Source organism: Ranitomeya imitator, chromosome 5 (assembly GCF_032444005.1).
Source record: "Ranitomeya imitator isolate aRanImi1 chromosome 5, aRanImi1.pri, whole genome shotgun sequence".
NCBI lineage: Eukaryota > Metazoa > Chordata > Amphibia > Anura > Dendrobatidae > Ranitomeya > Ranitomeya imitator.
The window spans coordinates 344,907,079-344,925,427 of NC_091286.1; the positions used below are offsets into that span (position 1 = coordinate 344,907,079).

General features: G+C 43.4%; 1 protein-coding gene across 1 annotated transcript in view; it reads left to right on the plus strand.

Annotated features, from left to right (window-relative positions):
- UBE3D (ubiquitin protein ligase E3D) overlaps positions 1–18,349 on the plus strand; it is a 350,228-nt gene that overhangs the window by 51,635 nt on the left and 280,244 nt on the right. The window contains exon 3 of the mRNA XM_069726444.1: positions 1,892–1,982. Coding sequence (XP_069582545.1) covers positions 1,892–1,982 — 91 coding nt within the window. The remainder of the gene's footprint in view (positions 1–1,891; positions 1,983–18,349) is intronic.

Below are 18,349 nucleotides of genomic sequence, written 5' to 3' on the forward strand. Positions count from 1 at the left end.
TACCTTACATCTTCCTTCCCTATGGCACACTTCTTTGGATTTATGGTGAATCCCGCTTTCCTCAATGCATTGAGGATCACCTGTATCTTTGGCAGGTGCAAACTCCATTGAGGGCTGAAAATGACAATATCATCCAAGTAGGCTGCGGCATATATCTTGTGTGGATCCAGGATTTGATTCATCGCCCTCTGGGAGGTAGCGGGGCTCCCTTCGGTCTGAAGGGCATTCTGGTGTACTGAAAAGACCCATCTGGTGTCGAGAAGGCCGTCTTCTCCTTGGCACTCTGGGACATGGGAATCTGCCAGTTCTCCTTTGTCAGGTCGAATGTGGTGTTGTACCTTGCGGACCCCAGTCGCTCAATGAGTTCTTCCACGTGGGGCATTGGGTACGCATCAAAAACTGGACACCTCATTGACCCTGCAGTAGTTGTTACAAAACCGCCACTCGCCATTGGGCTTCGGTACGAGGACAATGGGACTTGACCAGCCACTTTTTGATTCTCCTATCACCTCGAGGTCCAGCATTCTCTTCACTTCCTTTGAGATTATCTCCCGGTGTGCTTTGGGGATTCTGTAAGGCTTGAGATTTACCTTTAACATTTTTGCTCTGTTAGCTCGTTGTGTTCAATGAGCAGTGTGCGCCCTGGCAACTTCGAGAACAGGTCACGGTTCTGCTGCAACAGTTCTCTACATTGTTGCTTCTGGGCCGGCCTAGGTAGACACAGAAACAGTTCTGGTAGAAGATCACCTGCTGGTTTATTATGGATAGCATAAACCTTGGCAGGGTTCAGCAAAATAAACAAACAGAGCCTTTCTGGCATAATGGTAAAAAAAAAAAAACATAGACACAGTCCATAAGAGTCCTTTTGCCTGCAGGATTACCCTGCAGATTAGCTGTATAGTCCTCAGCTCCTCCTGAAGCTAGACACAACTCACAGACTGACTCTCATGTCCAGGTATTTAGCAACCCATGTGATGATCACATAACCTTGACCTCAACAGGTTCTGTCAGGACTCTGCAGGTGGAGATACGGTGGACCTCCTCCCACCTGCTCTATGAAGGTCCACTAAAACCAGCCCAAAACATAGCTTTTAAATTAACCCTCTCAGTGCTGGAGTCAAAACATTCTGGTTCTACATCTCGCTTCATACACTGTGCCATTGACTGTCACACCATAATTAGAGTTCTGCCTTGGCGTTGGCCCCGTTCCCCAACGTACGTTTCGCATATTGTCGCTTACTCAGGATCAAAATCACCTTTTCTCTTGCCTTGTCATTGGCCCCTTTATTACCCTGGGTCATGATCATAGATATACATATATACCCATAGAACTTCTTTCTTTGTGTTTTCATTTACTGTTGTTCTTGTGATAACAACATTTTGAATTTTAAATGGCATAATTGGCTCTTTCTTCTTGTTTACCCATATTGTTATGAGTTGCCAATATATGGGTACATTTATAATGTAGACATGGTACCTGTGTTATACACTGAATGTAGCTGAGCTGTTAGGTCTGTCAAGTGCTAACATCTGGCCGCCAACGGAGCTGATAATTGCTTATTGGTGGGGGTGCAGGCTGTCATATACCTACCGATCTGATGTTGATGACCAATCCAAAAAATAGGTCATCAATATCACCTGTCCAGACAATCATTCTAAATTCAGGATTTGGTATGATGTCCCTAGGAAACTGTACTAGTTGGTGAAAATGCAGCTCCATCAATAGCTATAAACTATATGGACAGGACAGGTTAATTCTATCACTGATTCTGCAGTCAAAACAGCTACTTGAAATGTCAGCCCACAATTTTATTTTTTGTTTATTCTGGCACTGCTTCACATAAAGCTATTGGTTTTTAATACTTTTGCTATGGTTTTATATGTTTTGCAGAGATTACTCCAACTTTTAAAGAACTTCTGAAAACTAAGGAGAAATTCACATTTTATTGCCAGTCCTGTGGAGCGGTGGTCCTCGAGGAACAGTAAGACTAACTTATTACTCTATCCACACAAATTGACGGCTATGATAGCTTTGAGCAGATTGATTCAAGAAAAATTCCAGTCCACACTGAAAAAGCCACTCTCCCATAACGTGTTTTTATAGTATTTATTGCATATTAGGGCTGCTTATTCACTGTTACAGTGTAGTTCCTGCATTTTAGGAACTAGTGTCTATTACTTTTGTCCAAAATTAATCAATGTATACAATTCAGTTTTGACAATTATCAGACCCCTATCATCAGTTGTCTTTGAGGGGATGACGTCAAGGGAAAATGATTATGGACCGAGTTTTCTTGAAGTTGCTATGACTATTGTTCTAAATACTGTGATAATTCACTCTGTGACTTCAGACTTGTGAATCCTGTGCGATGTGAGGATACTCTGGTGCCAGCAGCGGGCGGTCATGTGACCATCAGTATGGGATGTCCATACTCCCGGCATCATTCCAATTAGGCTGTTTTCGGCCTCTCTAAATACACTTGCATTGAGTAAGGCTGCGCCCATCTAGTCAGAATGTAACCGGGGTTATGAATCACCCACGCTGGCGGTCACATGACTGCCCGCTCCCAGCTTCGTAGAAACCTCACAACGTGCAGTGCGCACAATGTGAGGATTCACAAATCTGCAGTCACATAAAGTGACTGCAGTCTTGTATCCTAAGACCGGACAAGCCCTTTAAAATGTATACAGAACCACATGCAGCTAAAGGTGCAGTAATCTCAATGCATCTTTTGCTGCCAGGTGCTTCTGGAGACATTTTAAAACTTTTGAGGGAAGCTAATAGAACCTGAATAAAAAGCATTTTTTTTAAAAAGATTATATCTTTCCTTAAGTGTTGGCACCGTTGAAATTGTTCCAGAAGATGAAGTATTTCTTCCCACAAAATATTGCAATCACACATGTTAATTTCCTTTGTGTGTGTTGGAACAACAACAAAAAAACAGATAAAAAAGGCAAATTGGACATCATTTCACAGAAAACCCCAAAAATGGTCCAGACAAAATTTTTGCTACTTTTCTAAAATTGTGGGTTAACAACTTTATGTCAAGCATGTGATACTCATTCAAACTCACCCATGTCAAGTAACAGGTGTGTGCAATGTGAAAACCACACCTGAAACCAGATAAAAAGAGGAAAAGTTGACTGTCTTTTCATTTTTTCTGTGTGTGCCACCCTATGCACGGAGAACAGAAAGAGGAGAAGAGAACTGTCTGAGGACTTGAGAACCATTGTTGTTGATATTTTTCAATCTCAAAGTTACAGGTCAATCTCCAGAGATCTTGATCGTGCTTTGTCCACTCGAGTATAAGCCGACCCGAGTATAAGCCAGGGCACCTAATTTTGCTACAAAAAACTGGGAAAAATTGACTCGAGTATAAGCTTAGGGTGGGAAATGCAGCAACTACTGATAAATTTCAAAAATAAAAATACCGTATATACTCGAGTATAAGCTGAGAATTTCAGCCCATTTTTTTTTTAGGCTAAAAATTCCCCTCTCGGCTTATACTTGAGTCATTGAGTCATACCCAGGGGTCGGCAGGGGAGGGGGATGTCTAATAATACTCACCTGCTACTGACGCGGTCCCTGCGATCCCTGCACATCTGTTCCCCGGCGTGGCGCTGACAGGTTCTTCCTGTAGTGAGCGGTCACATGGTACCGCTCATTACAGTAATGAATATGGACTCCACTCCCATAGGGGTGGAGTCACATATTCATTACTGTAATGAGCGGTACCGTGTGACCCCTCACTACAGGAAGATGCTGCCGGCACTGGGGAACAGACGTGCAGAGACCATGCCAGGAGCAGGTGAGTATAACGCAGTGCACAATATTCACCTGCTCCCTGTTCCACCGTCGGCGCCGCTGTGTCTTCCCCGTCTTCTACACTGACGCTCAGGTCAGAGGGCGCAATGACGCAATTAGTGCGCGCCGCCCTCTGCCTGAACAGTCAGCGCAGAGGACGCGGAAGACACAGCGGCGCCGTCGGTGGAACGGGAAAGGTGAGTATAGCAAGTGTCGGGGGCCTGAGAGGGGAGTATGTGATATTTTTTATTTTTTTTTTTTTTTTTTATTATTTTTAATGGGGCCATGGCCAGCGTTATATGGGGGCAAATATCTGTATGGAGCATCTTATGGGGCCATAATCAGCATTTGTGCAGCATTATATGTGGCAAATGTCTGTATGGAGCATCTTATGGGGCCATGTGCAGCATTATATGGGGGCAAATATCTTTATGGAGCATCTTATGGGGCCGTAATCAGCATTTGTGCAGCATTATATGGGGCAAATGTCTGTATGGAGCATCTTATAGGGTCATAATCAACATTTGTGCAGCATTATATGGGGCATATTAACATTAACAGCACGCACCTCTCATTCTCTTCCATCTGAACATCACCCAAGCACAACATCTGTCAGTACCGTGCACTTCCCAATCATCTTTAATCAAAACAAGACCCGAACGCTGCAAGGCAGCCTCCCTCAGTAATGGCAATGAAGTGATGATTCAATTACTCTCACACTGGTTATAAATCAACATATCTGAGGAAGTTTTACAAACTGGATTACATTGAAATTATCAGTGCAAGCAGCCGAACTGACAGTGACAAGCGAGGAGCATTCGCCTCTGGATAGTACCAGCTGCTCGGCCCTGACACAAACCTCCTATAACACAATAAACTACTGAGTCACTGTACATGTGTCCTCCGTGATCATCTACTGTAAAATATTATACGAAATAAACACTTATTATGGCTGTCCAAGCCTGTAACCTGAAAATGCTGTCTTCTAATAATCCTAAAAATATATAGTGACAAGTCTTTTAAAAGCTCTTCCAATCATGTTACTAATAATGTACATGAAAACAGGGAACTTTGTCATTCTCTTACTGCAGGAAAAACTTTCACCCATCAAAGGGAATCTGTCAGCAGGTTTTTTATATGTAATCTAAAAGCAGCATGATGTGGGGGCTGAGACACAGATTTCAGGGATGTGTCACTAATTATTAGGCTGTGCTGTTTTAATACAATGAATGTTTTAGCCCCAGGAGTTTATCACTGCCTGGACTAAAGCTCGTGTGAGTCCTGGTCTGACCACGCCCCCTCCTCTGATTAGCAGCTTACTGGCAACAGACAATGTACACAGAGCTGTGGTGTGGGCAGGGTTAGCTTCCTGAGCTCTGCTACATCTGAAAACTCTGATTGTGTCACAACTGCTGCACCCAGTAAACTAAGTGACATCGCTGGAATCGGGGTCAATGCCTCTACAATATGCTCCTCTCAGATGAGGTAGATAAAACCTGGTAACAGATTCCCTTCAAATTTCCCAACTCCGAACCTGCCTCCCGCAATGATCTCTCTCTCTCTCTCTCTCTCTCTCTCTCTCTCTCTCTCTCTCTCTCTCTCTCAACTAATTGATCAAATTAGCCGTCAAAAAGGCAGAGATGAAAGCAGGAAAAGGAGGGAACAGAGAAAGTCACACAGAGGTACTGATACTGCATTTAGTAAGTGTTAATCTCACCCCAGTGTTGGATTCACAGCTACAATATTCATTAAATATTTTACTAGAAGACTTTCAGTTTGTCGAAGTAACTTTTGGCAAAATTCAGTTGTTGTTTTTAATGCAGTGGGGTCGTCCTTGGCCTTCAGCCACACAGCCCTGTTTTGCTTAGAGTGCATCATATGGTACAGATTGAAACCATCACTCCAGATGTCTTCAGTTCAGACGCTAAGCGTTGGATGTTGTATATCACAACACTGACAGGAGAGGGTAGTTTTTTATTACAGGTTACTCTGATGTGGTCTTAAATTTAAACTAGACGGACGGTTACCATATTTTTCAGATTATGAGATGCACTTTTTCCCCCCATGGGTGTTCCCTGGCATGGGGCTCCACTGGTTTGTGAAAGCCCAGAGCCCCCGCACTTCCATGGTTTACATTGCAGTGGACTCCTGGAAAATGGCACAAATCTTGGTGCCGAGATCTCCCATCTGCACATGTAAAATTGTAGACCTGCACAAGGCTGGGATGGGCTACAGGACAACAGGCAAGCAGATTAGTGAGAAGGCAACAACTGTTGGCACAGTTATTAGAAAATGGAAGGAACACAAGATGACTGTCAGTCTTCCTCAGTTTGGGACTCCATGCAAGATCTCGCCTTGTGCGGTAAGGATGATTCTGAGAAAGGCCATGAATTAGCCCCAAATTACACGGAGGATCTGGTCAATGATCTGACGAGAGCTGGGACCACAGTCACAATCCTTACCGTTAGTAACACTACACCGTCCTGGATTAAAATCCTGCAGGACACGCAAGGTCCCCCTGCTCAAGCAGCACATGTACACGTTTCAAGCTCGCCAAAGACCATCTGGATGCTTTGGTGCAAATTAACATTAAGGCATCAGAAATTGTAAGGTCCTGAAAGGAATTTTCTAGATGTTAAGAGCCTTTTTTCAAAAGTGTTGGCACCCTTGGAATTTATTCCGAAAATAAAGTATTTCTCCCATAAAATCATTGCAATTACACATTTTGTTACACACATGTTCATTTCGTGTGTATGTATTGGAATAACACAAAAAAACTAAAAACAAAATGGCTAATTGGACATAATTTCACCCCAAAAAATAAAAAAGTGGCCAGGACAAAATTATTGCCATCCTTAAGTTGGTTGCACGCCCTTTGAAATAAATAACGGCAATCAATTGTTTCCTATAACCATCAACAAGTTTCTTACACCTCTCAACTGGAATTTTAGACCACTGTTCTTTTGCAAACTGTTCCAGGTCTCTCATATTTGATGGATGCCTTCACCCAAAAGCAATTTTAAGATCTAAATACTATTGAACACCTATGGAGCGATCAGGACTCATTGCTGGCCACTTCAGAACGCTTCAGTGCTTTGTTTCTATCCACGACTTGGTGCTTATTAAAGTATGTTTGGGGTCGCTGTCCTGCTGAAAGACCCATCACTTAGGACGCAAACCCAGATTTCTGATACTGGGCACTATATGATGACCCAAAATCCTTTGGTAACCTTCAGATTTCATGATAACTTGCACACAGCCAAGGCACACAGTGCCAGAAGCAGCAAACAACCACAAAATATCTTTGACCTCCACCATATTTGACTGTAGGTACTGCGTTTTGTTTGTAGGCCTCATTTCATTTTCGGTAAACAGTAGAATGATGTGCTTTACCAAAAAGCTCCATCTTTGTCTCAACTGTCCACAAGACACTTTTCCCAGAAAGATTTTAGCTTATTTACCTAAATTTTGAAAAAAATGTAGCTTTTTTAATTTTTCTATATCAGCAGTGGGATCATCCTATGTCTCCAGCCACAGCGATTTACTTCATTCAAATGTCAATGGATAGTTTGCAATGGCGCCGATGCGTCCTAAGCCTGCAGGATAGCTTGAATTTCTTTGCAACTTGATAGGGTCTGCTTTTCTACCATCCGAACAATTCTGTGTTGCAACCTTTCATAAATGTTTCTCTGACATTCACAACCAGGGAGATTAGTTACAGTGCCATGGATTGTAATCTTCTTGATTACCGTATATACTTGTGTATCAGCCGAGATTTTCAATACACTTTTTTTGTGCTGAAAACACCCCTCTCGGCCTATACACAAGTCATTACCAGCGGGGGAGGGGGGTGAGGGAGAAGAAGACATACTCACCCTACTGGTGTCATCACTGCATATCAGTCCCTGCATCTCGGGCGCCAGCATCTCTCTTCCTGTGCTGAGCGGTCACGTGGTACCGTTCATTAAAGTAATGAATATGCATAGGCGTGGAGCGCATATTCATTACTTTAATGAGCGGTATCACTGACCGCTCAACACAGGAAGGAAGACAGAAAGAGAGATGCCGGCGCCCGAGATGCAGGGAGTGATATGCAGCGCCAGGAGGGTGAATAGGACTGGGGGACGGTGAGCCATGCGATAGTCACCTGTCCCTGTTCCACCGCCGCGTTGTGTCTTACGGATCCTCTGGCTGTGATATTCAGGTCAGAGGGCGCGATGATGTTTTAGGCTGTGTGCACATGTTGCAGATTTTTCGCATTTTTTCGCTATAAAAACGGAAAAAAAAACGCATACATTATGCATCCCATCATTTAGAATGCATTCTGCAGTTTTTGTGCACATGATGCGTTTTTTTCCGCTAAAAAAAGCATTGCAGTAAAAAACGCAGCATGTTCATTAATTTTGCGGATTTTTTGCGGATTTCCCACTATATTTCTGCTTTGGGAAAAAACGCGGTAAAAATGCATGCGGATTTTTTGCAGAAAATGTCCGGTTTTGCACAGGAAATTTCTGCAAAAAATCCTGAACGTGTGCACATAGCACAAGGCTCGATTTTTTTTTTTTTTTTTTTTTTTTTTTTTTTTTTTTTGCGATAAAAACGCTATAAAACCGCAAAAAAAGCATACACTATGCATCCCATCATTTAGAATGAATTCCGCATGTTTTGTGCACATGATGCGTTTTTTTCCGCGAAAAAAACGCATCACGGTAAAAAACGCAGTATGTTCATTAAAGGGCCACTGTCACCCCCCTCCAGCCGTTATAAACTAAAAGAGCCACCTTGTGCAGCAGTAATGCTGCATTCTAACTAGGTGGCTCTTTTAGTTTTTGTTTCTGTTATTCCCACAATAAATGTATTTGTAATTCTGCTGAAATACCTATCTTTGTCCATGGAGGCGGGACTGAAGCCTCCTCTTAGAAGCGCTCAACTGCCGTCAGTCATCTCTTGTGTATATTTTCGCCGCCCCCTCAGCGCTGTTATTGTGTGAATTCCGGCGCCTGCGCTCTGCTCTTCTGCCTTGCGCAGGCGCATAGAGCATTTGCCGTCCTAGCGCTGGTGCCGGGTTCCGTTCTGCGCCTGTGCGGGCAGTGCGGCCACCCTGTTACTGAATCCCCGCCCCGCACTGTTATGCATTATGCACAGTGCGGGGCTGGGATTCCTGGGCATGCGCACTGCGCTTCTCAGATGCTCCCCAGGTCCCCCGCCTTTCAGCTGGGCTTTACATTAGTGTATTTTGGAGCCTTTATTCCCCACCTATGCTGCCGAAATACCTTTGTAAAGTCGCCGTTTTGGGCTGTCACTCACGCTGGTAAGGTCATATGGGCGTGGTGACAGCGCTGTTTCTCCCCCAGATCTCCGTTGGTGGCGTAGTGGTGTGCGCATGTCCAAGTGGCGAATCCACTGCGCAGCTTCAAGGAAAATAGCGCGATCTGCGCTATTCAGCCGTTTATCAGTGGGCGCGGCCATCTTTGTGAGGCCACGCGTGCGCAGATGGTTCTTCTCGGCTTCCCGGGGCTTCAGGAAAATGGCAGCCACGATCTCCATCTGCGCACGCTCGGCATTCCGCGGCCATTTTCCTGAAGCCGAGAAGAACCATCTGCGCACACGCGGCCTCACAAAGATGGCCGCGCCCACCGATAAACGGCTGAATAGCGCAGATCGCGCTATTTTCCTTGAAGCTGAGCAGTGGATTCGCCACTTGGACATGCGCACACCACTACGCCACCAACGGAGATCTGGGGGAGAAACAGCGCTGTCGCCACGCCCATATGACCTGACCAGCGTGAGTGACAGCCCAAAACGGCGACTTTACAAAGGTATTTCGGCAGCATAGGTGGGGAATAAAGGCTCCAAAATACACTAATGTAAAGCCCAGCTCTGCCCCTATTTAACGCTATTTTTAGCTCTTCTTGAAAAAACGGGGTGACAGGTTCCCTTTAATTTTGCTTTTTTTTTTTTTTCATCAATAACGCATCAAAAACGCGGCAAAAAACGCATGCAGATTTCTTGCATGAAAATATCAGGTTTTTCTCAGGAATTTTCTGCAAGAAATCCTGAACATGTGCACATAGCCTTAGTGTGCGCCCTCTGCCTGAACAGTCACTGCGGAGAGACCGGACGCTGAGGAGCAGCGGGTAGCGACGAGAGGGGAGTATGTCATTATTTTTTTTTTTTTTTTTTTTTTTTTTTTATGGGGCCCTTCATGAACTTTATGGAGCATCTTATGGGGACCCATCATGAACTTTATGGAGCATTATATGGGTCGTATTTTGTATGGAGCATCTTATGGGGCTCCTCTTTCATTATGGATATTCAAAAACATTTAACCTACTGATGTTTCAATTAATTTTACTTTCATTGGTATCTACCGTATATACTCGAGTATAAGCCGACCCGAGTATGAGCTGACCCCCTAATTTTGCCACAAAAAAACTGGGAAAACGGAATGACTCGAGTATAAGCCTAGGGAGGGAAATGCAGCAGCTACCGGTAAATGCCAAAAATAAAAATAGATACCAATAAGAGTAAAATTAATTGAGACATCAGTAGGTTAAGTGTTTCTGAATATCCATATTGAATCAGGAGCCCCATATAATGCTCCATACAGTTCATGATGGCCCCATAAGATGCTCCATACAAAATACGCCCCATATAATGCTCCATACAGTGTATGATGGGCTCCATAAGATGATCCATGTTAACCTTACCCACAGGCAAGGACAGAAATGAGCAAAACAGTGCAACATAATCCCAAAGTATGGATATTTCTGCAATGGGAATATTTATTTAATTATTTGTTTTTTGCCATGGTTTTGTTATTTATGGCAATAGCTGTGTAGTGTTTAGTAGGTAGCTAATACTGATCTTTTTAAGATCCGGTGCAGACCTTAATGGTTTCTGTTCCATGAAAAAAAAAACACTCAATCAAATACACTTCACACCACCCTCTTCCACTTCTTTCACTATATTACCTGTCATTATTGAAACATGACTGTTATTGGGTATGTGATTAACCCAACACCAAATAAATTCTTGAAATGCAATAGGTGGAATTAGTCCCTAATATGTGGCTTTTCAAATGTCATGGTTTTATTAACCCCTTAACGACTACTGATACTCCTTTTAACGGTACATAACGGTGCTGTGAAAAAAGTGTATAGCGCCCCCCAAAGTCAGATGTTCTCCGGATTCTCGGCTGCCAGGGGTAGCTGAGACCCCAGAGAACATGATTCGGGTCGATTTTTACCAACCCACAGGTTGCGATCGCTGTTATTAACCATATAATGGCGACCGCAAAAAAAAGCGCGATTTGCCATTTAATTTCTCTGTCCTCTGATGTGATTGCACATGTGATAAAAAGATAAATAAATACCCCCCCTTCTTTATCATCCCCTTAGTTAGGGAAAAATAATAAAATAAAGAAAATGTATATATTTCCGTTTTCCCATTAGGGTTCAAATTGGGATAAAGTGATTTGGATAAAGTTACGGTTAGGGCTAAAATTAGGGTTCGGATTGGGATTAGGGTTGGGGTTAGGGGTGCTGAGGTTAAGGTTGTGATTGGGGTTGGAGTTACAATTGAGGGGTTTCCACTGTTTAGGTACATCAGGGGGTCTCCAAACGCGACATGGCGCCACCATTTGATTCCAGCCAATTTTGTGTTCAAAAAGTCAAATGGTGCTCCTTCCCTTCTGATCTCTGCCATGCGCCTAAACAGTGGTTTACCCCCACATGGGGCATCAGCGTACTCAAGACAAATTGGACAACAACTTTTGGGGTCCAATTTCTCCTGTTACCCTTTGGAAAATAAAAAAATTGGGGGCTAAAAAGTCATTTTTGTGGGAAAAAAAATTATTTTTTATTTTCACGACTCTGCGTGAAGCCCTTCACTTCTGTGAAGCACTTGGGCGGTCAAGGTGCTCACCACACATCTAGATAAGCTCCTTGGGGGGGTCTAGTTTCCAAAATGGTGTCACTTGTGGGGGGTTTCTACTGTTTAGGCACATCAAGGACTCTGCAAATGCAACATGGCGCCCGCAGACCATTCCATCAAAGTCTGCATTCCAAAACATCACTACTTCCCTTCCGAGCCCCGATGTTTGTCCAAACAGTAGTTTTCTCCCACATATGGGGTATCGGCGTACTCAGGACAAATTTTACAACAACTTTGGTGGTTTAATTTCTCCTGTTACCCTTGGGAAAATAAAAATTTGGGGGCGGAAAGATCATTTTTGTGGAAAAAATATGAATTTTTATTTTCACGGCTCTACATTTATAAACTTCTGTGAAGCACTTGGGGGTTCAAAGTTCTCACGATACATCTAGATAAGCTTAAGGGATCTAGTTTCCAAAATGGTGTCACTTGTGGAGCGTTTCCACTGTTTAGGCACATCAGGGGCTCTGTAAACACTACATGGCATCCGATCTCAATTCCAGCCAATTCTGCATTGAAAAAGTCAAACGGCGCTCCTTCCCTTCCGAGCTCTGCCATGCGCCCAAACAGTGGTTTACCCCCACACATGGGGTATCGGCGTATTCAGGAGAAATTGCAGAACAAATTTTATTGTTCGTTTTCTCTTTTTACACTTGTGAAAATAAAAAAAATAATAGTTCTTAAGCAAAAAGTTTGTTAAAAAAAAAAAAAAGTTAAATGTTAATTTTTTTCCTTCCACATTTCTTCAGTTCCTGTGAAGCACGTAAAGGGTTAATAAACTTCTTGAATGTGGGTTTGAGAACCTTGAGGGGTGCAGTTTTTGGAATGGTGTCACTTTTGGGTGTTTTCTGTCACATACACCCTCAAAGTGACTTTAAATGTGAGATGGTCCCTAAAAAAAAAAAAAAAAAAATTTGTTGTAAAAATGAGAAATCGCTGGTCCACATTTGACCCTTAACTTCCTAACAAAAAAAAAATTGTTTACAAAATTGTGCTGATGTAAAGTAGACATGGGGAAATGTTATTTATTAACTATTTTGTTTGAATTTTTATGCCCTTAAATCAGAGAGATATGTCAAAGTTTAAAAATTGCCAAATTGTTAACATTTTTGCCATATTTCTGTTTTTTTTTTTCATAAATAAACGCAAGTAATATTGGAGAAATTTTTACCACTAACATGAAGTACAATATGTCGTGAAATAATAGTCTTAGAATCAGCGGGATCCGTTAGAGCGTTCCAGAGTTATAACCTCATAAAGTGACAGTGGTCAGAATTGTAAAAATTGGCCTGGTCATTAAGCTGCGAATTGGCTCAGTCACTAAGGGGTTAAAACACTATTTCTCAACTTTCCTATTGCTGTAATTTCTTCTGTACACACCACCTTGCTTGTGCCAGGACATCCACCACAATAAAACATAACACACAAGCCCTCTCACCACCCCAACATGTTTCGCTGCTAAACCGGCTTCATCAGAAGTACTGGAAGTAATACACCATAGTACACCGCCTACGCTTGGTCCGTACTCTGTGGTCTTTTTTGAAAAACTTTTATTTGAATGATGTCTTGTTCATGAGAACACGAGGACTTCCTCATGCTTTCAGGATTACGCCAGAATTTAGCTGTCGATTTTTGCTTCTTTATCCCGACGAAATTTACCAAAATGCTGCATGCGGCATATGAGAGAATCGGCATGATTACGTGTGTCACGCAACACTGAAGTCGCAGTGATACATTGCAGCATTGGATGTAATGGTTTCCTTTGAAGCTGAAGGCTTGTGGAGGCACAAATGTTTTGAAAATGTCTTGAATTTTCTGTCAATTATCCCAAGTCACATGTGACACACTTGTCATAGACTTCAATGCACGTTGCACACAACATGAGACTCGTGTGCGGTTCACCTGCACCTTGGCTGGTTTTACTTACAGCAAAATTGGAGATCTAAAATAATTGCATTATATAGAAAAAGGAGCAGCATCCGTTCCAGGCGAAAAATATCAAGACTTTTTTTCCAACACCATCATACAACGTTTCGGCCTGCAGTGGCCTTTGTCAAGTACTTGACAAAGGCCACTGCAGGCCGAAACGGTGTATGATGGTGTTGGAATAAAGTCTTGATATTTTTCACCTGGAACGGATGCTGCTCCTTATTCTATATCGTGAATCTTGGTCCAGTGGATCCGTGGACGTTGGAGCGGGCATCCTGATTGATTGAGTGCTGCTGGTTGCTGTCTTTTCCTAAAATAATTGCTTGTCTGCAAGTCAAAGCCAAGTTTTACATATGAATTTGTCAAATGACTTTTCTTATATCCTTGTCACCTACACATGCCGATGTGTAGCCCCAGCCTTAGAGGCTTTTGTCTCCGCTTTTGCATGGTTTATAGCTACCAGTATTATCTTTTAACTTGTCTTCCTATCTAGCAGTATTCCCAGCTTATGGGAGTCAAAACTAATGACTGGATTATCTTAAATAGTAAGAATACTTTTTTTTTTATTTCTTTATAGACCAACAGTATAAAAGAAGAAACTTTTGTATATATCTTAATGTAGAAATATGCTTCCCCCCTCTTATTAGTCACTACTTATTTGCCCATTCTGGTCATTCACTCTCAAAAACTCCTCAAATCTGTCTAAAAAAGACATAATCTGCCTATAGAAGTCTATGGAGAGGGTGGGATAAAAAGCTGGAGGGAGTCAGGAGCAGGAGAGATGAAGATACAGGTTTGCAGATTTGAATGCCAGCTAAATATGTAGGTTACATATATGGTCAGAAATGGTGTTATTCCTCAGGATCACACAACCGCTTGTTCGGAAAAGTCGCCTAAAAGTCCAGTGACACTAAATAATTACCTTTTCGACTTTTTGATTGCGGCAATGGAAGCGTCGTCTTTCCTCGTCTTCTCTGCTTTTTACTTCCTGGTATTAAATATCCACTCTATAGTATTGATTTTTTGGAATGATTTTCACTAGATGTTCAGGAGAGTGGTTTTTAATTCACTCTCTTCAGAATTAATGTGTTGTGCCGGAGCTACTCAAAGAGCAAATTAAGAACGTTGCCCCTGCCAAGCCGACCTACAAATCTGTTCTACATACCGCTGAGGAACGCTGTGTTCATCCGTGGTTCCTGCAGATCTCTGCTGGCTCTTCTGAAGCCGCCCCCACACTGAATAGTGTCATTTCTTATCTGTTATACTACCAAGGAGGCTAAAGTTCCTCTGATCTCCCCTTTTTACAGTAAAACTTCTTAGGCTGGTTTCACATTTGCGGTTGTGTCCGCAGCGTTTCTTCCGCAATTATCCGCATGCGTCGTGTATTCCTATATTTAACATTAGGGGCACATTTGTCTGCGATCGGTTGCGTTGTGCTGCGTTTGACGACGCATGCGTCGTTTCGTCTGCGGTTTGGCGCGGTGAACGCTACATGTAGTAATTTTAGAGACGTCAATTTGCCGCCTAGAAACGTATGCGGTTATTAGCGGAAGGAATGTGGCAAAAAAATGCATTACGGTCTATGTGAGCGCATGCTTTCGCAATCACGTGTTTGCGAACGCGTGCGTTGCACCACAGGAAAACATGTCTAGACACTGATTAGCCACCCCCCACATACAAAGTGATAAAGGGAGGGAGTGGGCATTTGCAGGTCACTACTGAGACAGACAGACCGAGAAGCTTTCCAGACGCAGCAGAGCAGACACAGGAAGGAATCTACACTCTGAACAATGTGAGTATATCCTAGCCAATGCCTTTGTTTTCTATTTTGTGTCTCTACATGTCCTAATTTCTGCCATTTCTTTCTTTCTGCCTGCATCAGTATGTCATCTTCTGAGGAGGAGCAAGGGCCTGGGCCTGCACAAGCCGAACATGTCAGTGAAGTGAGTACTCGCGTCCTCAGATTGGTAAGTATTCACTGTCACATCTACACATGACAATTTTTTTTTTTCTTTTTTTAGAGCACTTCTTCCACTGCGGCAGAGGCTGAGCAGGAGCAGCGCGGGTCACGGTCGGGTAGCTAGGCGGCAGCGTGTACGTATACGTAGCTGACTGTTTATTGTAACCTCACTTTACTATTGGATGTTCATTTCTTTACTTTCCTCTTTCTTTCCCTTTTTCTTCTTGACTCCTTTTGTTTCTTGACTTTCAATATCCATGCCAGTTTTCTGTCTCTGTTTTCTTTCTTTTCCTCATGTTAATGTCTCCTACATTAATGTCTTTATTTATTTTTTTAGGTTCCAGAACGTGAGGAGGACCTCATTGAAAATGACCTCTTTATCTCCCTGGTCCATGAGCGAGTCCCGTTGTGGGACACCCGGGTTCCGCAGCACTCTGACAACGTGACGATCCGGCGGCTATGGAATGAGGTGGCCAAAGCGATGTGTGATGGCTGAGACAACGTGCCAACTCGGGTCCGAAATGCATTTTGTAAGTATTGCAATGCGGTGTGCTGCAGCAGTGACCTTGGCCGGGATCACACAACTCTCACTCTCAGGAGTTTCTCTCATCACACACAGTTGTGTGATCACGGCCAAAAGTCCATTGTCTAACCAGGAAAGAAATATATCTTGGTACCGTGTTAGCCAGTAGATAGAAAAATATTTAGAATTGAGAGTCCTCAGTGGTTGATACCTTTTTAATGGCTAACTGAAAAGATGGTAACAAATTGCAAGCTTTCGAGACTACACAGGTCTCTTCATCAGGCAATGACTAAAAGAAATTCTGAAGAATCACATATTTATGCACAACATAGCACAGGAAAAAAAATGTCTTATCCATGGTTTTTCCTTTTTTTTTTTCCTGTGCTATGTTGTGCATAAATATGTGATTCTTCGGAATTTCTTTTAGTCTTTGCCTGATAAAGAGACCTGTGTAGTCTTGAAAGCTTGCAATTTGTTACCATCTTTTCAGTTAGCAATTAAAAGGTATCAACCACTGAAGACTCTCAATTCTAAATATTTTTCATTGTCTAACCATTCATTTTTGTTTTTTCAACAGTGCTCAAAGTCAAAACATGTTGGCTTTCGATGAAGGATCGCTTCAACAAGGACCTTCATCAAGAGAGCCGGGTTCTTAGTGGTTCTGGAGCAAGGATCAGAAAATATAAATACCACCGCATTCTGGCATTTTTGAGACCGGTCCTTGCCCACAGAATGGAAGTATTTTTTGGGTGTATTAGGTTGTGTTGTATTGCCGTAATCTGTATGTTTCTATTCCACAGGAGTTGGCGCTTAACTTTTGTAAATGTTTGATAGTAGTGTGTTGTTTTTTTTTCATCTTTTTTCACAGCACATAGAGCAGCATTCTTGACCCTGGTTCTGGAGAGGTCCTTCATCAGACAGCCACGGACCCGTCCCAGCCATCCAGCAGCACTGCAGCAAGTGGGCCTGGCACACAAACTGGAGACCAGGAAGCTGGGCCATCAGGTGTTCCACTTTCCCAGTCCTCTGCCCCCTTTTTTTTTTTTTTTTTGGCTCTTCCCGGCAGTGGCAGAGGGGCTCGGACAGGTCAGTCATGCCCAAGTTTTTTGCACTTGAGCTTGGTCTTTCATGATGGACTCAAGGCGATGGGTGACCGATTGGATAGTGCCATCAACAATATGAATACACGTATCCAGGAGGTCACCAAAAGCCTTGACTGAGTGAAAGCCGGCCTCCAGAGGCCAGCACATCATTTTTTTATAATCAAATTGAACAGGGAATGTCGGAACATCTTACTCCTGATCTCCAGCGTAGTGTCATGCAGGCCTGCAATGCTGCTTACGTGCAGGCTATGCAGCAGAGTTGGTATTTTCAGCAGACAGTGGTGGCATATCCACCTGTGTCAACGCTGTCACGCTTGACAGCAATGCCGAGCTCTGCTGCATACCACTGCACGGCCTCCTCCATTCCAAGCACTGCCGGACACCACTACAGCACCACCACCATGCCGAGTGCTGTTGGACAGCCCACCGCCACCACCACGACAACTGCTGCTCCTGCTTAGATCTCCTCCCCTGCCACCACCATGCAGCAGCAGCACCCGGATCAGGACAGGTCGGCCACCATCATCAGGTCCCAGCTGCAGCAGCACCCGGATCCTGGCATGTTTTTCAGCACCAGCATGCAGCAGCACCCGGATCCTGGCATGCTTTTCACCACCAGCATGCAGCAGCAGCACCCGGACCCTGGAATGGCTTTCACCACCACCAGGATGCAGCAGCAGAAAAAAGGGAAACAATATAAAAAAACAAAGGATGATCTCAATTCCTCCCCCCTCACCTCCCAATGTGTCTGTAATGTCAGGTTTGTCTCACCCTTCCAGTGTGTCTCTGCCCTCTCGTGCATCAAGCCCCATCCCCAAACTCCCAGACCCCACTACTTTAATTGCTCTTTCTCCTGCCACCCCTGCGTCATCCACATTAAGTCAGGCCTCACAGCTACACACACCCCATTTCCATCACTCTACCCCAAGCAGGCGTAGTTAAATTAATTTGTTTGTTAAAAAAATAAATAATAATGTTTTTTGCCCCCAATATTGTTTGGTTAATTGTGTATTTCACCACCGGCAATACACACCGTGTGCCGAATAAAACACTGCGCCGTACACTTTATTTTTTTGCCACCTCCTAGCTCCAGT